The following is an 18,808-nucleotide window of genomic DNA, read 5'->3' on the forward strand; positions in this document are numbered from 1 at the left end:
TGTGCAATAAAACATTCAAAAATTTTAAACAATTTGTGCAAAAGTTATTATCAAACTGTATAACAGTTTCGGTAAGTTTCGAAATTAACTGACTTGCTTCGACAACAACTGTAACCGCTAAAGCTTATCAAGAATAAATCGATTTAGGTGTGTCCAGTGTGTACACATCAAGATGACTAAAATGCGATTTACCGTTTCAAACTCAAACAACAAAGAATGAGAAATAAAGAAATTACAAATTAATTGTCCAAGTTGAAGGAATTAAGGCTCAAGCATTTATTGTTATACAAATTCAATTTAGCTACAGCTGCAATTGTAATTGCTTGGAGTGTTCTATATATAATTTGTGCGCTACACATGAAACGATCTTCGCATTTGCTGTTTGCTTGGAACTCACCTCACGCCTTTTATCAGTAGCAATTGTGCCGTTGACACTGTATGTCATGGACGGACGCTTTAGCAAGTTATTGTTGATCTTGACCTTGCTCCATGTATTGAGCAACGCTCGGGGTCAACTTGGAGAGCAACTGGCGCGGCGTCTGGCGCCCGAAACATCACCCGATATACAGGAAGCAGCTGTGCGACAACTCATCCAACGTGTTGTCGGCGGACAGGCGTCCAAATCCTTTGAGGTGGAGGTCAATAAAGTGCTGGATTTCAGGAGCTATCAGGTAACCAATTAACAGACTCAGCTCTACAGTCAATACCCTTGCAGAGTGTATTATTATGCTGTGCAAAAATCAGAGCATCATCATTACTATTTAATTAGCATTGAAAAAAGTAGTGCTAATAAAATTTCATTTTTTATTTTTTTTTAAATAGTAAACATTTTTTTAAATATATTTTATTTTACATTAAATGCCTTAAGAAACATTGGCAACAATATTAAAATAAGAATCAAAATAAAATTAAATATATTTAGAACCAATAGATGCCATTATTTTTTTTTTATCTGTTTTTACTTGGTACTATTAGCAACTATAATAAAATAGGCAAAACAAAACAATGTATGGATTTTTTTTTTGTAAAATAAAATATATTACTAATATGCTTTTATTTATTTGTCAAAACAGTTATTTTAAAAAATCTTAAATCTGCTGTCGAAAATCAAACTTTAATATGAATTACGTTTTTGTTTTTTGAGTTGTCTCAAACAATTTCACAGATTGTGCTTGTGATATTTAGTAATACTTATTAAGTATATACAACCTGATCAAATTAAGTTTAAATCGGACTACTATATCATATAGCTGTCATAAGATCATTCAGTCAAATATTAAATACAATGCATCAAGTCTTTGGATTGTAAAAACCTAGCTTTTGTTCTTTGGGTTTGAGAACAAAAGCAATCTATTTACCTCCCTGTCATCGAAAAGTCATCAAGATTACAGTGCTATAATTATCCCAATAGTATATTTATTCTCAGTATAAATCTTGCTTTAGTACTTTGTTATACCCTGTGTCCATTAAAAATGGGTATTATGTGTTTGGCAGAATGTATGTTACAGGCAGAAGGGGGCGTGGCAGGTCCCATAAAGTATATATATTCTTGCTCAGGATCAACAGCCGGTTTACCCATGTCCGTCTGTTTGAACGCGTCGATCTCAGAGATTATAAGAGCTAGAGACTTTAAACTTTGTATGTAGGTTCCTGGATACCGTACGCAGATCAAGTATTTATTTTTGTATTGAATCTCTACATCATATAGCTGCCATAGGAACATAGGTCGAAAACAAAGTTTTAGTATGAAAAACTTCATAGTTTTTTGAGATATCTCAACCAATCTCACACAATATACATCTGGGCTAATATTATACATCCTGCCTTCATCTTATTCATACTCATCCATTTACAGATCAGCCTGCAGGACAATGGCAAAGTCTTGATAGTCGGCTGGGATGGCGTCTCTGTTTGCAAGGGATTCCATTACTATCTGAAGTATGTATTAAACAAGGATTTGGAGTGGTTCAAGACGCACATTGAGCTGCCCGAGAATTTGCAACTGCCGAATGTGACAATTCGCTCCAAATCGGCCAGTCCGATAATCTATTATCAAAATGTTTGCACCTGGAGTTATAGCTTTGTGTGGTGGAATATTGAGCAATGGCGCCGACACATCGATTGGATGGCATTGATGGGCATTAATCTATCGTTGGCGCCCAATCAGGAGTCCGTCTGGCAGGATGTGTACTCCGATTTGGGGTTGAGTGCGGAGGAAATCGATGCCCACTTTGCTGGGCCGGCATTCCAGGCCTGGCAGCGCATGGGCAACATACGCGGCTGGGCAGGACCTTTGCCGCCGGCGCACAGACGCCTCCAGCAGCTGCTGCAACAGCGCATTGTCCAGGCACAACGGGAGCTGGGCATGGGCGTGGCATTGCCAGCATTTGCCGGACATGTGCCAGTGGCAATGCGACGCATCTTTCCCAATGCCAGCTATTCGGTGGCACAGCGTTGGAATCACTTTCCCGATCCCTATTGCTGCAGTCTATTTGTGGAGCCAGGAGAGGCGCTCTTCCAGCAGCTGGCCACCATGTTTCTGCGTCGCATGGTGGACACCTATGGCTCCAATCATATCTACTTTTGCGATCCCTTCAACGAAATGCTGCCACCAATTGCAGAACCGGAATACATGCGTGCCACTGCCACAGCCATTTATGATTCAATGCGGGAAGTGGACGGCGATGCAGTCTGGCTGCTGCAGGGCTGGATGTTCCTGAATGTCGATTATTGGAAGGATCAGCTAATCGAGGCCTTTCTCACTGCGGTGCCACGTGGTCGCATTCTCGTGCTGGACCTGCAAAGCGAACAGTTTCCCCAATATCAACGCACCTTCTCCTACTATGGACAGCCCTTTGTGTGGTGCATGTTGAACAATTTCGGGGGCACGCTGGGCATGTTTGGCTCTGCACGGTTGATCAACACTGGCATTGGAGCAGCACGCTCCATGGCCAACAGCAGCATGGTGGGCGTGGGCATAACACCTGAGGGTATTAATCAGAACTATGTCATTTTTGCTCTCACTCTCGAGCGTGCCTGGAGTGCAGATAATCTGCAATTGAGCAACTGGTTTGATCACTTTGTTCTCACACGTTATGGCGTTAATGACACTCGCCTCGTCCAGGCGTGGCAGCTGTTGCGTGGCAGCGTTTATGATTTCCATGGCCTGAACCGCATGCGAGGCAAATACGTGTTGAACAGACGACCAGGTCTCAGTTTAAAGCCTTGGACTTGGTATAATGCATCCAGCGTCAACGAGGCCTGGCAACTGTTACTCTCAGCTAAGGATGTTGTGCCACTGGAGGACGAGAGATATGCAATCTATGAGCACGATCTGGTGGACATAACCCGACAGTATCTGCAGCTGAGCATCGATCAGATCTATGTTAATCTCAAGTCCGCATATCGCAAGTCGCAACTCTCACGTTTCCAGTACTTGGCTGGCAAACTGCAACAAATGCTGGACGACATGGAGAGCATCCTCGCAAGTGGTGCCCACTTCCTGTTGGGCAACTGGCTGGAGGATGCCAAGCAACTGGCGCCCAGCATTGATCAACGACCAGTCTACGAGTTTAATGCAAGAAATCAACTCACTGCCTGGGGTCCTAATGGCCAGATTCTCGATTATGCCGGCAAACAATGGTCCGGCATGGTGCGTGATTATTACAAGCCACGTTGGAATATGTTCCTTGATTCCGTCACACTCTCCATGATGTCCAATAGACCATTTAATGCCACCATCTTCAAGCAACGGGTTGCAAATGAAATTGAACTGCCGTTTAGTAATCTAACCAATGTCTATCCAACAAAACCAGTGGGAGACACTTGGCTTATCTCACAGGACATCTACATCAGGTGGAATTCCTATGCAAAAAATACCGAATTTCTGCACAATAATCGTTTAAAGCTTAGCATAAGTGAGTCCACAGCACAGCATCGAAATCACAACAAACGGAACAATAAACAATAATATATACACACATCCAAACATAAGTTTTAAATATGTCCGATTTTTTACCTTATTAGCAGAGACCATAATGATTATATATATATGTATTGCAATATAGGGGAATGAAAGTTAAATATAAATTTTAATCATCAGTTTTGCGTTTTATTTATAAAAAATAAAAATTATAATTTTTAAGCTTTTAAATATAAATATAAAAAATATTCATTACTTTTTAAATAAAATAAAAAACATTTGTATGTATACTCAAAATATATATGTATAGTAGTTTCATAGAGTTTTCTCTGTTTCATAATTAAGAGAAAAGCTCTCGAATTGAAAACTGTTGAATCAAATAAAGTTAGAAAATAAAGTTATAATTCTCTTTGTTTTCAAGTTGTAAATTATTAATCATTATTTTCGGTCCCTGCTAAACACGCGTCATATACAAACATGTATATATAGGAATATAACTTTTGTGTTTTATTTGATTTTTATTTAAATTAATGTACAAACTAATTTAAATGTAAAAATTTAAACATCTTCATCAATCAATCAATCATACGCATACGAATTTCTATGGTTTTCTTTCTCAATATTTTCTTTTTTTTGCTGCTTTTGTTTATGTGTGTGAGTGTGGTGTATGTGTGTGTGTGGTTGTGGTACAGTTTGTTTTAACGCACATTAAATAAATGTACATATTTTTTTTATTTATATTGAGTTTATGCAAGTGTATACATAGAATTAATTACTCATTTAATTTCTTGATGTGTGGTTGTTGTGTGTTGGCAAACTACAATTAAATTTACTTTAATAATGTGTATATTTAAGTTTCGCTTTTGTTTTTATTTTTGTAGAAAGTCGTATATGGGGAGAGGTGTTCACTTGTTCTTTCATTCATACAAGATATTTCTACAATTATTCTCATCAGTTTAAAATTTCAAACAAACATTATTATTATTATTCTTATTAGTTTTTAGTGTTTATGTTGTATGTATAAAGTTTGCATATTTATACGACGATGCTTTACCGCTAAGTAAGGAGGAGGAGGATGAGAAGGGTAGGTGCCTGGCTTGGTTTTTTGTTGTTCTTCGTGTGGATGTGTGTGTGTGCGTTGACGGCAAGTACGCAACAAATATGTTTAATCATATTAAGGTATGCAAACTGCGTACCTAATTTTCATGTCATCATCATCATCATCCTACTTAATTCAACATACATATGCGCAAACTGTCATCATGCAGATGTGTGTGTGGGTTTTGTTGCTGTTTATGTTTAGGGTTGTGTGTGTGTTGTGTTTGTATATATATATATAACGTTTATACTCATATGCATTCAATCAAACAAACATTTATACTTTTTCTCCAAACGAGAAAACACTCATACATCATCATTATCAATCATCAATCTTAAGCATTCTTAAGCTTCAACTAACATGCATTCTCAGATACACGGCATATTTTATTCATCCTGCATGTCCTCTGGCAATTCATGGGGATTCAACATGCCCGGAATATTACGTTGCATTTGACGCTTATTGGATTGCTCCTCGGCTAATGCTGCCTCACGTTCCTCCAGATATAGATCGGAATCATCCTCGCCGGTGGCCTCCTGTAAATTGTTTAAATATGTATAAACGTTTAAACAAATGAAAACAGCTAAAGTTCACTTACGCGTATCTGTATAAGAAAATCTCTCAAATGCTCCTTAAATGCTTGCACATTCTCATCCAAATTGAAAAGGCCAGTGACAAAGACTTTGATCTGATTATCTGATAAATGATTAAATGCCGATTTAAGCAATGAGGCTACATATTCCTGTATGAATATCATATTGTCCGGTATGGGGCCCAGATCCACAGTTATCTTTCGATTCTCCACCAACGAGAACATGTAGGCCAAGATGATAGCATGATTCGGCAGACCTGCCGTATGCGAAGTGTCAGTTACCACTGAGAAAATTTGCATAAGTATATCCGTAAAATAGGTCTGATAGAAACTCTGCGCCGCATTTGGATGTTGTTCAAGATTTTGCAGCATCTGTAAATTTCAAAATGAATATATATAATTATCAAATCAATGATATTATGTAGAAATCATGTCACTCACTTTATACAAGATATTTAAGCCCATATCGGCCACATTACGCATTGTGTGCTTAAAGGCCCAAACCACAGAGTCAAAAACAAGCTTAAACTGTGCCGGCGGTATGTTGAGGAACGCCTTGAAGCAATGCGCATTGACAGCTTGTAGTAGCTCATAGAAACTGAGACGGTGCTGTGGGAAATCCTCGAAATTCTTATTGATCATGTCCAGCGTGCATTCAAAAACGGCATCAAATATTTTTGGTACTTCATTCGTTATATGCTGACGCAGTTTGTGCACAATCGTTGCCATCGCACTCAGTACTTTGGGTTCACGTGCCGACGGAACCTTACACCGCTAAAAGATAATTACAAATTTGCACAATTGTTAAAAGATTTCAAATTTAAATTGTACCGTGTGAAATATAATTTTTTAATTTCCTAATTTTGCTATTATGTTTAGAATATTATACTAATTTTTAATTGAAAAGCTAGCAAATAATAATTCGATAATACTTAAATTTATTTCAAAACCATCATACGTTTAATTACGATAAAAAAAAAAAATAAAAAATGGAAGTTTTTTAAAGTGTTACCAAAATAAAATATATATCATGATCAATGATTCTGTTTTTGAATATAATGATTTTGGCGGAATTTTTGTTTTAAACGTCAAAAAGTAAACTTACTTAAGATTTTTATAGAAAATTTAATTATGAAATTCAAAAATGTACGTTTACTTTATATTACAACTTTTAATGAAAATTTATGTTAAATTAATATGTGTTAAATTATTAATTTAAATAAACGTTGAACTATTAAACGTTTTTAAATAAAAATTGCTCGTAATTATATTGTCTTCGTTATTAATGACTTCTATTTGCTGGTTTCGGTAGCTACAAATAATAAATTAAACACTTTAATTGGATGCTTACCTGATAATCCATTAAGATGGCGTCTAATAAGGGCGGTATAAAGTTGTCCATAACTAATTGATTGTCATTGGAGCGCGATACCCACTCAGCTATCAAGTTGAGCGTCTCCTTCTTGACCACGTGCATTGATTTAATGAGCGGCTGATTGTTCACATTCACGCCATTCACCTCAATCGCCTGTATGATGTTCTCCGACGTGATCTTGTACACATTGAGCATATCCAAATAGATGCGACCCAATTGAATGACATAGGCATGACCCAATGCCTTGCAGGCGGCCACATTTGTCTTCAATATGCTGCCAAGTTGTTTAACCGCTGTCATGTTCTTCAGAAAGTCGACATTTTTCGATGCCCGCGATATAATGTCATCCCAGACTTGATTGGGCAGCAACATATATCGTTCAATTAACGCATCCTGTTGCACCTGATCGACCTGAGCCGAGATCATATACCCAACTGCCTCATAGAACGTATGTACCTTGATAAAAGATAAACAGATATGAATGATTATGCGTAAAGCGTGAAAGTGTAATGTATTCAATTTACCTGTTGTGGCTGCAGATCACAAATAATGCTGCTCATTGTGCTCAGTATCTCGTCAATAAAGGTGCACGCCTCATTTGGCTGGATTGTGACAAAATAACGACGGCATTTGATTGCAATCTTGATAAACGTGTCACAGGCCATGTCCTGTACGCCATCATGCGTCTCGTGCATAAATTCAAACAGTTTATTGACCACCGTCTTTAGGAATTTCCAATGAGCACGCAGAAAGCGAGGATACTGTCCAACCACATACATAATATTGGATGCAATGATAGCCTTATTGTCCTTGCCCTTCTTTTGCTCACAGAGGCCAAGCAGATCCTTGATGACAGTAACGAGAAATCGTTTCTCATCCTCCTCACAGAAGGCACCTGCAAGAATATTAATTTGAATTTATGTATACAGAAATGTTACTATATTTAGTGCAAAACCAATAACACAAAACCAGGAACAATTTCTACAGCAGAGCAGTAGACTATGATGCACTTGTTCAATAAAAGGCAATTCTTGGCGCCAATCTTGTTCCAATCAAACATAATTAAATACATCTTCTGTTGGCTCCATTATGAACACAATTGTTTCTTGAATAACTTCAAAACTTAATATACGATCGTAGTGAAATTATCAGGTCACATTAGGACCACAATATTATATGTTTTGCGCATAATCTGTTCAGGTTTTCCTCTTTTGACTCGTTTTAAATATATATCGCATCTTTTCTAATTTTCTCGCTTAAGAAGTTTATCGGATAAATTTTTTTTGATTTGCTATAATCCTAAGTAAAGTGTGCGAAACAGACTTTATGGAGTCTGTAACGCCTCCTTTAAGCTTATACATTTTCTTTAATATATTTAATTTATTTTCTATCTTTGCTCTAATTTATTCAATTTTCTAATTTCATGTCTAGCTTAATTTAACTGTCAAAATTCTGTCTTTAGCGTTACGTAACTTGTAAAGATAATCAATCAATTGACAACTTACCCGATATCGAGCCTATGGCCCAACATAGTGTGTTGAGATTTTTCCAGGAGAATTCGGTGCCATTGACCTGGTTAAGCAGCTTTAAGGTCATAATGCGATCAGTGTCCACACAATCCAAGTGGGTGAGGAAAACCAAAGTCTCTCTCATATTTTTATACAAATTTATTGAATTCGTGTCCTTCATAAATTCACGCACTACTTCACCGTTCTCATTCTCGACCACAAGTACCTCCTCGGGTTTGGCCATACGTGAAATCATGATGAAGCGAACCTTGGACAGGATGGCTGCATAGAAACGCCGCCGTGGATAAACTTGCTGCCTCTTTGAAGATTCAAGTGTGGGATGAAAGAATTCGGTATTGTACAGATTCTCGACAAGACTATTCCAGTATTCCAAACAGATCTTAAACACCTCAACATCCTCAACCTCACTGATCATGACCAAATACATGAGTGCCTGGTTCAAATAATCCACATACTTGGCATCCTCGACTAGTTTGCCGTGCTCTTTGAGAAACGTGCAGAGGAACATCGCCAGATTGAGCACCAGTTCTTGTTCCGTATCGCTGCCGCATTGGAACACATTATTCATATTCATGTTCTGGCCAATGATTTGATCTAGCTGCACCATCGTGTCCTTGAATAGCGTCGCAAAGTTCTCATTGTAATTGGCAGCCGTGAGTCCGGCAATTTCAGACAGGCACTTCAGGGTGACATTACGGAACATCGGCACGCTGAGAAACTTAAAGATCAGTGTCTCAATGAGCGTCGTCTCGAATATATAGCCCAATGGTATCCAGTTGAGAAAGCGCAGCAATGTCTCCAGCGTAACCTGTATCAGTGCCGCATTCATCGAGTTCTCCAGGACAAACTGGCAAAGCGTGAATATTTGCGAAAACTCTGAGCACATGGTATCCTTGAGATGCTTGGCCTTCGTCTGTGTTATCTGCCCCAGCGAAAAGTCAAAGACCTCCTCGCTCAGGTTCTTCAGTATAACCATATTGTTCATGCACAAGCTTTCATTTGTCTTCGATGCCCCAACAATATCACTGATGAACGTCTCCCAGTTACGTGGCCATTCCCGCTTCAATATCTGCACCAGTATCATATTTAGCTTGTTCAAATACACTTTGTTTTGCTCCATAATGGCCGGATCCGAGGATGTTTTAATAATCAGACTGACCACATACTTTTTGATGCCCTCGCATTGATTGCGAGGCAACACCTTCCAGCGTGTCTTGATCACCTCCTCGAGGATTTGGAGTGCATAGAACTTGGTTTGCTGATTCTGTGAATATTCGAGTATGCTGTCGACACGCGTCCATGCCTCTGGATGCTCCTTCAATGTGGTGAGTATGTCCTGGGCCAATCGCAGCTGCTCACCTTGCGAGGAGTAGAGTGCCTCAACGATCTTATCGAGCAGATTAATGTCCAGCTTCTGATTGAAATCGAGCAACTTGCTCGCCTCATCGGAGCTCAACATCGCCATCGCTTTGTAGTAAAAGCAGCGTTCTCGTCTGCGTCGCTCAGCAGCAGCAGCACCAGCACCAGCAGTCGCTGTGTCCGCGTTAATTTTGATTGATTTTAGCTGCTCCTCCGGCTAAAACGAGGGGGGGATGTGCGCGTCCAGGTAATGTTCTTGTTGTGCTTAGCTGCCAGCTGTTGGGATTGACTTTCTATAGAGGAATCGAAAGAATCGAAATTAAATTTATCGGCATAAAGGCAACCATATTTCTTTTATACAAATATATATTTGTATGTTTGTTTGTATGTTTTCTTATTTTCTACGCACAAATACAAACGCATGGCTGCTTGTAGCGCGCGCTTACACTTTTTCGCACATACGTACTAGAGATGAGCGATATTCGATATTCGTACCTGTTACTCATCCCAAGTATCTCACATTAGCAAGTCATTTGATTTTGTTTTGGTTGTCAGCAGAACGAGTTAGTAAACGCCGCTTTCACTAAATTGCATTCATGATATTTTGCATGTGGAGGTAAATATTGTAACGATTATCGTAAAATATAACTAATTACATATGAAGAGAAAGTAATTGCAATCTACGCTGCTTGCCGCTATTCACTTATAATCCTAAAAATCGCTCATCTCTAAAACACACACACGCACACACGCCGCTCACACATGCAAAATACAATCAAAGTAGCGCAACGCATTGAGATGAGACTGCGAAGGCATTTCACAAGTCTATAATGTGCTCCCGATTTTAGATTGTTGTACAACACGTTTGTTGACAATTATAATTCACTTTTATACACATTTACATATTTAACGTCTTTCACACACTTACCAAGTTTTAGGAAAGCGTTGCAACCTACGAATCCCAAGAAGCAGCGTGTAAAACGAAGAGCGCAAAACGAGTGAAAAAGACTACAACGTTTATGTCCAGACAGGAAAATATTTTTATTGCAAGTTGCGTTGCGCACAAGGCTAGTTTATATCAGATGTACTTAAGCACATGTACACTGAGCACTTATTTGCAATTTGGTTAACAACGGTTGACGTTGTGACCAATTTGTGTGTTTTAAACAAACTTTTTCGCAGTACTTTTCTTCTCCTTCTGTGGTGAAAACCAGGGATGGATCACGAGCGTCATGCGCGGTGCCGGAATCGAGCGCAATTTATATAAATGTTATTAATTTACTATGAACAGTAAGAAAATTATACAGATATCATTTAAGCAAGTTGCGTTTTATCAAACAAAACACAATTAATCAGCTTTCACAAAATATATACCGGCACAATTTACAAAGCACAGTGTTTCCATATCATACGAATATTCAGCCCTAGCCTATAACAGGCTTGTATTTGGAAATATCGCTTATCGTACCAGTTGTTTGTGTATTTTATTACCGTGGTAAGATATTGGCGCCTGTAGTGCTCGTGTTGCAATCGGTAATTAAATTGTAATTTATTTAAAAAAAAATATTACTATATAATTAAATAAAATGCGCATTCTCAGTGAATACAAATTGAATATAATTGATTTGAATATTTTGGACGTGCAAAAGATTCTTATCGTGTTCGTGCTCCATTGTGCTAAATAAATTCGATACACGCTCATCTCTAATCGTGGTACAAGTTAGACACGAACAAAAATTATTATTTTTTTTTATAAACAAAAATCTCTTTCCATTCAATGTCAATTTATTTGCATTGTTTAACAACAAATGGCGGATTACCCATATTCACGCGTAAAAAGGGAGAATGCGATAATGTAAGCTTATTTATTTTATTTATTTATTTATTATTCATTCAGTATAAACAGTTATTCTAATAATTGTTTTGATGACATAGAACCAATCCAAATATTTTGAAAATAGTTGAGCGCAATGGATTTGATTACTATCAATAAAATTGGAAAAATTAAAGAAAATATGTGCAATGTTTGTATTGTCCAAACAACTACTTGGCTGACTGTATATTTTACAGCATTAGCCAGTTATTGTAAGTGCCACTTGTTGCTTCTTTTTTTTTTTAGCTGCCCTTTTCAACTGTGGCCTCTCTGAATGGATTTCACATGTTCTTTAAATCACTCGGCATACAATTGCAAACCACACAAACTGCGGAATGGACATACATTTGGCGTGACTTTCACAATGTAATCACCTTTATTGTGTGTGGGCGTGGCATGGGCGAGTTTCAACTTCAAACGCTGGCAGAACTGGCTTTTGGCGCAATTGCACTTTTTATTAGTCGGGATGAGCTGGCTCATCCTGCACTGCTGGAACGCTTAAAGAAGGATGCCAAAAAGTATGTGCCTATTGTAGACGCTGCTCTGGAAGCATCCAGCGCAGGCACAACCCTTTTGGGCTATACGGACTGTCTGCTCGCTACGGAAAATGCGAATCTCTTGCAGCGATTGAATGAGTTCAGTGCTAACTGTGGCTCACTCTTCTGTTGTCTTGTTGTGGGGCAACGTATTTCTGTAGCCACAGAAGGATGGTGGGATTTGGATACGCTGGACAGGGAGCTTCTGCTGTTTCTATTAAATTCATCTAGCACGCTACAGCTCGATGTTCCCGTCTATTTGCCCAGCAAGAGTCCAAATATCGCCTTTCGATTTGTCACAATACCCGTCTCGACCAACAGTGTTCTATGTGTTCTCTGTGGCGCTGAACCTGCTTTTCGAGAGCTGCATCTTAATGCTATGAATGCCTATCGCAATGATGGCAATCTTTTGGCTAGCGTAGAGCGTTGCGTGCCACGTAGTCTGCCCGAGCAGCTGGACATCGATGCCCATATATTGGCAATCATTTTGATCAATACCGAAACACGTAAATGCATTTTTACCCGGAATCTGCATCAATCTTCGACTGCCAAACGTATCGTTGTGGGCGACTTGCAGCGTTTGGATATGCTTAAAAGATTCTTCGATCACACCTTGGATACCATGCACGAATTAAAAGCAACAAAATGCGACAGCAACGAATTGGATACTTCAAATATATCTACAATGGTAGATCAGTATAGTTGCTCGGACTATCACAAATGTTATGCCCATGCGGATGACCAAAATAATGTTATTTTCTTGCTCTTTGTGGCTGCTGTGCCGACACACGCAATGAGGTAAGTTAATTAGCATTAAAAGAGCTAAACAATTGATAAATAACTTTTCTTTTCAACAGATTTCTCGCCAAGCATGTCCATGTTAGCCTATTGCAAGAAAAGACCGTCTGCTGGTGACCAGAATATATTTTTCCATGGATCTTATAAGACTGATGATTGCCGTCCATTTAACATACCTTTAAATTACCTTTCTTATTTTTTAAATAAGACATGACTGCCTCTATTTTCCTAAATTGCCAATATCTTAAACAGGAAATAGCACCGGAACCGTTAACCGAAACTTACCGTTTTATTTTTAGTACCTGAACTGAAACAGTAACCGAATGAAAATTCTCTTTCAAGAACCGCATACCGAAACGTTTGTACCGGTACGGTTGTGGTTATGTTGCTAGGTCAAAGAATTGTCCAACTTCCAACTGTCATAACTTGATCAAAACTAAATAGATTTTCAAACGGAATGTCATTTTGATCATAATTTTTTCTCATTTATTTTCGACCAAGATTCGATTTCGATAAAAAGGGTCCCCCCTTTGAAATTTTAAAAATCCAATATTTTAAATCTCAAGTTTTCACTTTTAATCAACTCTTTATATCGTTATTAGTATAAAACATCACTTTAAACTTGATTCTGAGACCTTTCATTTTTTTGTACAAAATCATGCCAAATTGGATAAAAATTTGGACTTGTAAAGTGGCTAACTATGAAGTCTGACCAACTTCAAACTGTCCTAACTTGTTATTTCGGGACGTCCCGGAACCAAAACCGTAACCTATATTTGTTTCGGTTTGATTCCCTGATTTTAAATCTTAATATAAATAAGTAGGTGCTGGTGCAATATACTATTATTTTAAATTAGAGAATATATATTATATATATTATTTTACTTTGTCTATTTTCATAGTTAATTTGGCAATAAAATATTTTCCTCCACAACTGATTACATGATTACACTTTTTGTAAGCAACTTGGAAGAGCTATTTATAGCCTGCAGCGATCACAAGGCCAATTGAAATAAATATAAATTATAAATTCAATAAGCAATGTTAATTTCAACATTAACATCATTGTCACGCTCTTAGCTTAAATGAAAAGCGTAATAGCATTGAAAAATAATTTTTGTTCAATTTTAAACCTATCTGACGAGGATAAACGTCTGCTCGATAATACATCAACCTATAACCAGAACTAGTTCTAAGCATTCCAAATTATGAAATTTCTTTATATATCACAACACGTTCCCTTTTTAATTAAACCAATTCCGACCTACTCATACAAATAATAAGTGTGTCATTTAAATGATAAACACGTTTGGGTCATAAAAATAATAGATAATAACGCCAAATTATATGTCAATATTGTTTATGACGATCAGTGTGCATTCGGGGCACTTGGAGTGCAGATCGTTGTCGGATATTTAATAATTAACTAAATACAATTTTTATAATTCATAAAATAAAAAAAAAATAACTTTTAAGATGCTGTTTCTTAACACTCGGGACGCTTTCACAGCGGAAGAGTTGTTTAAAGTAAAACAATTACGTCAGCTGGTGGAAAGTAAGAAAAATCCGTGTATTATAACGTTTTCATATAACAAAGCGATCGATTCCTTTGACAGAATCTGATGAGTTGCAGGTAGGAACGGATGAGACATTTCTGACGAAATTCCTGCACTACACACACTGGGATACATTTAAGGCCTATCAGGCTATACACGCTTACTACGACTTCAAGCTTAAGCATCCAACATGGATGGCTCACCATCCCGTAGACCATTATACCAAAGTTTTTTATGCAACGAATTGTCGCTTCATAATGCAGCAGACAGATAAGAACGGACGTGTTCTAGTCATCTTTAAAACTGTAGATGCATTTCAACAATTTCCTGATTATCTGCAGCATTTGATTGAAATGGATGATCTAATTTTTGAATCGTTGTTAATGTTACCACGTGTGCAACAGAACGGCATAACAGTAATTTGTGATCTACAGGGGTAAGTTAGCTAGGTGTTAATATGAGAAAAAAACATCTACACGGCGTAAAAGTCTAGTGACGAAAGTATATTCCAGCCCCAAAAGGTCCATCTTGCGTGTATTTATTTTCTATTATTTAAACAGGTTTTGCGTTTCCCGCGCAACAACCGTTAATTTTTTTATACTCTCTTTTTTTTAGTACTACACGTAACTTTCTGCGTCAATTCTCACCCAGCTTCATGAGGATCGTCAATGAGAAAAACGGGATTTTGCCCTTTAGTCAGCGTATTGTGCACATCATTCAGCGTGGATTTCTTATGCATGTGACGTCGTCTCTATTTCTTCCTTTTATGAATAAAGAGTTCAAGGAACGCGTGAGTAGAAAGAAGAGAAATATAAAAATTTGGTTTGATCTTTTGCAATTTCTGTTTAGATTTTCACACATGATGGTCGACATCTGAACAAATTACGGGAAATGGTTGGCTTTGATAGTTTACCCGCGGAATACGGTGGTCCTGCTTCAAATGTGCTGGATACGAATCTTTTGCTGAATCATTTGATCCAAAATTCGGAATACCTCGAGAAAATGCAGCATTATAATAAACGTGTAGCATAAACCAAATAATAAAATGTTGTTAGAATATTAACTGCATGACTTCAATCCTGGGTTTTCTTAATTTAATTTTAAAAGTAAACTGCAAAACTGATTGCAATTTATATCGATAATGCACAAAAGCGATAACCGCATAAGCATTTTAGCGCCGATAAATATATTTTGGTGCTGGCGCCAACTGTTGCAAAACGATACATGTTATCGTTATCAGCAACTTTCGATATATTTGGTTTGTTGTGAAATTGCGCCGCATAGCGAAAACAAAATAATTTGTACATTTTTATATATTAAGAAAATGGCTTCCAATAAGGTAATTAAGAGCCACTCATCAATAAATAGTAGTTTGACGTAAACACTGTGTTTGCAGGAGTGTTTGATTATTGTGCTGGATGTGCGAAGCTGCACCACTGATGAATTTAAATTGAAGTCTCAGAAAGTCGTTGCTGAAATACTTAAAGACAAGGTAATTGCACAATTGCACAATAATTAAATTGTTAGTATAGATTTGTCCATTGGTTTTAGATTGTGTGCAACAAGAAAGACTACGTATCATTTGTGCTTGTGGGCTGTGAAAAAACTGCCAATGATGAGAAGCGCCCAAATGTGGTGCAATATACGACAGCGCAGCTCTGTAACTGGAATTTGTTGCTCAGCTTCTATGAGTTTGTCAGTGCGACGGCCTCTGATGAGGGACAGTGGCTGGATGGACTTGCTATAGCTATCTCAATGATAGAGGATGCAGCGGTGTAAGAATGTCACATTTACCAGGTTTATACGACAGCTAATACGTTGTACAGTGTTTCCTTCATCATTTGGTCCCACACTGCATAAAAACAATTTGAAAGTTTATTATCCGACTATCTGATCACTTCGACTTTCTGAAACTTCTGTTTTGGACGAAATCTTGCAAAGATCTCCCTGCACCTATTAGAAGTGTACATAACAAATTTGGTGCTTCTAGCTCTTGCTATACCTGACATATTTTCGTTCATACGGAGATGACTATATCGACTTGGCTCGTTTTAAACTTTATATTCCCTCGACCAAAATCAGTTTTAGCTGTCTTATAAACTTGGTAATTAATTTTATACTCCTTTAAAATATATCTCATGCCTTATATAGGTTTAAGATTGCGAGACGGCGTATTTTGCTATTGTTTGACTTCAATTTCATGACACAGCAGTACGATGATTATGAGGAACTCACCAATAAGTTACTCCAAGCAGACATTGAATTAATCGTGGGGTAAGTGGATTTAACTTGATTATTACCATCAATTTTTGAACAAATTTTGCTTCTCAGTTCGGATAATGTTGCCTACATTGACAATGCTGAGACCAATCTACCCCAGGCCATATTCCAATCATCGCGAAAGGCCAACAGCTTTGAGCTGGAGAACCAGAAACACGCTCTTCAACTTGTTAGCAACTGCAATGCGATGTTGTGCAACTTTAAGGAAGCATTGGCAACAGTTTTTAAGGTGACGAATAGACACCCTTGGGTTTGGAATGCCAAGCTGCACATTGGCACTGCTATTTCAATTAATCTCCAAGGTATCATAGCCATGAAGAATGAAAGCCACGTCAGTCTCAAGAAGGTCTGGGCTGAATCTGAAGAGACAGTCAAACGCGAGGAGCGTTTCTTTATTAAGGGCACAGAGGTGACGCCGCTGCCCGAGGATCTTGTTGCTGGTTATATGCTCGGTGGAACAGCAGTGCCCTATGATCAGACACTTGTCGAGTTGCCGCCTCCGCATCCACCAGGTCTACATTTTCTAGGCTTTGTCAAACGTAGCAAAATACCAGATGCATACTTTTGTGGCGACTCTCTGTATATGTTGGTGCATCAGAAAAAGAACACGACTTCAGCCCAGAAGTTAGATGCCTTGGTGCGGGCCTTAATAGTGCAGAAATGTGTTATACTGTGCTGGAAGATATTTAGTGCCAAGTTTAACACACCACGGATAGTAGTATTAGTGCCGCAGGAGTCAACAGAAAATCGTCCAGCTTCGTTATACATGTTTGAAATGTCCTATCATGCGCAGCATCAGTTCTGGGATTTCCCTGCACTTCGCACTGAGAAAACTGAATGCAGTTCAGATCAAATGCAGGCAGTCGATAAGCTTATCGACAGCATGGACCTGGAGTGCACGCTCAAGGACACACAGCAGCCACGGCAGCAGAGGCAGAACGATTTGCTGCCTTTCGATGGTCTGCCCAGCATTTACGAGCAAAATTTAATGGACGTGCTGGAGCGAAAGGTTGTCTGTAAATCGGCAACTGACGTTGATTTCTATAGCACATTTAAGGACCATAAGTTTGTCGAAATCTTTTGGAGTGTCCCCGAAGCCATTGAGGAACAGTCGAAAAAGGCGGCATCGGCACTTAAAAAGCTATTTCCACTGGAGCGTAGTCATGCGTGGCAGGAGAAACTCAGGGCCATGGAGCTTGCACAGAACACGCCGCCGCCCATCGAAGAGGAGCTTGCGGATTTTGAAGAATTCGCTGAAATCGATAGTGTGGGCCTAATGACACCAGTCCAAGATTACAATCAGATGTTGAGGAAAGTGCGCTCAATAACAAATCCTACCAAACGAGATGCCCAATTCCAGTCACTCTCAGCTCAAATGCGCGTTGTCATCATTACACTTCTGGAGCGCAATAAACTAAATCTGGTTGAGCTAAGCGAAGTGCTGGCAGTCTATCGTAAAAGTTGCCTCGATTTCAACAGCTTTGCGGAATTCAATCAATTTGCAGCGCAGATAAAAGAAAAGGCCACAGAAAAGAAATTGACCGAATTTTGGGAAAGTATTATGGTGGAAAAACAACTGGGTCCTCTTGTTCTAGGCGAGCCAACACTCGAAGATGAGCTGCGTCTGAAAGCGTACTACAGTCTGCCTTCAGATGAAAATCATGATGATGAAATGCAGGATAATTAAAAATATCGTTTGCTATAACTTAGTTTTTACACATGTTGTACATTAAGTTTATTCGCATTTGTTTAGCAGAAAGTGATAAAATCTGTAATTTCTCAATTTAAATATGTATACTATCCGAATTCAGTAATTAAATTAAACATTTTAATGTTACACGTTATAGTTTTATATTTCAATACAACTTCTTTGTTTTTATGAATTTCAA

At 38.3% G+C, this 18,808-nt stretch overlaps 5 protein-coding genes across 6 annotated transcripts; 4 read left to right on the top strand and 1 right to left on the bottom strand.

Annotated features, from left to right (window-relative positions):
* Positions 1-403: 403 nt before the first annotated feature.
* On the top strand, positions 404-4,101 carry LOC117781919 (alpha-N-acetylglucosaminidase). Its single transcript, XM_034618803.1, has 2 exons — positions 404-671; positions 1,856-4,101. The coding sequence occupies exons 1-2, from the start codon at positions 444-446 to the stop codon at positions 3,968-3,970; spliced, it is 2,343 nt and encodes a 780-aa protein (XP_034474694.1). The 5' UTR covers positions 404-443; the 3' UTR covers positions 3,971-4,101.
* A 666-nt stretch (positions 4,102-4,767) lies between these two features.
* Positions 4,768-11,260, bottom strand: LOC117780118 (exportin-1). The gene is made up of 7 exons (XM_034616527.1): positions 10,805-11,260; positions 8,494-10,169; positions 7,513-7,883; positions 6,965-7,444; positions 6,055-6,387; positions 5,620-5,985; positions 4,768-5,557 (listed from the first exon to the last, which is right to left on the bottom strand). The coding sequence occupies exons 2-7, from the start codon at positions 9,980-9,982 to the stop codon at positions 5,408-5,410; spliced, it is 3,189 nt and encodes a 1,062-aa protein (XP_034472418.1). The 5' UTR covers positions 9,983-10,169; positions 10,805-11,260; the 3' UTR covers positions 4,768-5,407.
* Positions 11,261-11,588: 328 nt separating this feature from the next.
* LOC117780722 (protein fuzzy homolog) lies at positions 11,589-13,306 on the top strand. Its single transcript, XM_034617354.1, has 3 exons — positions 11,589-11,731; positions 11,996-13,083; positions 13,143-13,306. The coding sequence occupies exons 1-3, from the start codon at positions 11,654-11,656 to the stop codon at positions 13,198-13,200; spliced, it is 1,224 nt and encodes a 407-aa protein (XP_034473245.1). The 5' UTR covers positions 11,589-11,653; the 3' UTR covers positions 13,201-13,306.
* A 1,115-nt stretch (positions 13,307-14,421) lies between these two features.
* LOC117780463 (retinaldehyde-binding protein 1) lies at positions 14,422-18,741 on the top strand. Of its 2 annotated transcripts, XM_034617011.1 has the most exons (5): positions 14,422-14,638; positions 14,700-15,075; positions 15,255-15,429; positions 15,489-15,689; positions 18,731-18,741. In XM_034617011.1, the coding sequence occupies exons 1-4, from the start codon at positions 14,560-14,562 to the stop codon at positions 15,669-15,671; spliced, it is 813 nt and encodes a 270-aa protein (XP_034472902.1). In that variant the 5' UTR covers positions 14,422-14,559; the 3' UTR covers positions 15,672-15,689; positions 18,731-18,741. The 2 variants fall into 2 exon arrangements, with proteins under 2 accessions (XP_034472902.1, XP_034472901.1); XM_034617010.1 differs by lacking the exon at positions 18,731-18,741 and having other exon boundaries at positions 15,489-15,716.
* Positions 15,877-18,756, top strand: LOC117780461. Its single transcript, XM_034617008.1, has 5 exons — positions 15,877-15,978; positions 16,036-16,131; positions 16,191-16,414; positions 16,791-16,913; positions 16,971-18,756. Exons 1-5 carry the CDS (start codon positions 15,964-15,966, stop codon positions 18,604-18,606), a joined length of 2,094 nt encoding a protein of 697 aa, XP_034472899.1. The 5' UTR covers positions 15,877-15,963; the 3' UTR covers positions 18,607-18,756.
* The last annotated feature ends 52 nt before the right edge of the window (positions 18,757-18,808 follow it).

This window comes from Drosophila innubila (genome assembly GCF_004354385.1).
Source record: "Drosophila innubila isolate TH190305 chromosome 2L unlocalized genomic scaffold, UK_Dinn_1.0 4_B_2L, whole genome shotgun sequence".
Lineage (NCBI taxonomy): Eukaryota > Metazoa > Arthropoda > Insecta > Diptera > Drosophilidae > Drosophila > Drosophila innubila.

Bases quoted from the DNA above. Each gene is read 5' to 3' on its own strand.
- LOC117781919 (XM_034618803.1), top strand. From the start codon at position 444: ATGGACGGACGCTTTAGCAAGTTATTGTTGATCTTGACCTTGCTCCAT. The intron at 672-1,855 runs GTAACCAATTAA...ATCCATTTACAG, and splicing joins TGGATTTCAGGAGCTATCAG to ATCAGCCTGCAGGACAATGG.
- LOC117780118 (XM_034616527.1), bottom strand. From the start codon at position 9,982: ATGGCGATGTTGAGCTCCGATGAGGCGAGCAAGTTGCTCGATTTCAAT. The intron at 6,388-6,964 runs GTAAGCATCCAA...ATTATCTTTTAG, and splicing joins CCATCTTAATGGATTATCAG to CGGTGTAAGGTTCCGTCGGC. The intron at 5,986-6,054 runs GTGAGTGACATG...TGAAATTTACAG, and splicing joins GCTTAAATATCTTGTATAAA to ATGCTGCAAAATCTTGAACA.
- LOC117780722 (XM_034617354.1), top strand. From the start codon at position 11,654: ATGTCAATTTATTTGCATTGTTTAACAACAAATGGCGGATTACCCATA. The intron at 11,732-11,995 runs GTAAGCTTATTT...TTTTTTTTTTAG, and splicing joins AAAAGGGAGAATGCGATAAT to CTGCCCTTTTCAACTGTGGC. The intron at 13,084-13,142 runs GTAAGTTAATTA...TCTTTTCAACAG, and splicing joins GTGCCGACACACGCAATGAG to ATTTCTCGCCAAGCATGTCC.
- LOC117780463 (XM_034617011.1), top strand. From the start codon at position 14,560: ATGCTGTTTCTTAACACTCGGGACGCTTTCACAGCGGAAGAGTTGTTT. The intron at 15,076-15,254 runs GTAAGTTAGCTA...TCTTTTTTTTAG, and splicing joins GTAATTTGTGATCTACAGGG to TACTACACGTAACTTTCTGC. The intron at 15,430-15,488 runs GTGAGTAGAAAG...ATTTCTGTTTAG, and splicing joins ATAAAGAGTTCAAGGAACGC to ATTTTCACACATGATGGTCG.
- LOC117780461 (XM_034617008.1), top strand. The intron at 16,415-16,790 runs GTAAGAATGTCA...TGCCTTATATAG, and splicing joins ATGATAGAGGATGCAGCGGT to GTTTAAGATTGCGAGACGGC. The intron at 16,914-16,970 runs GTAAGTGGATTT...TTTGCTTCTCAG, and splicing joins GACATTGAATTAATCGTGGG to TTCGGATAATGTTGCCTACA.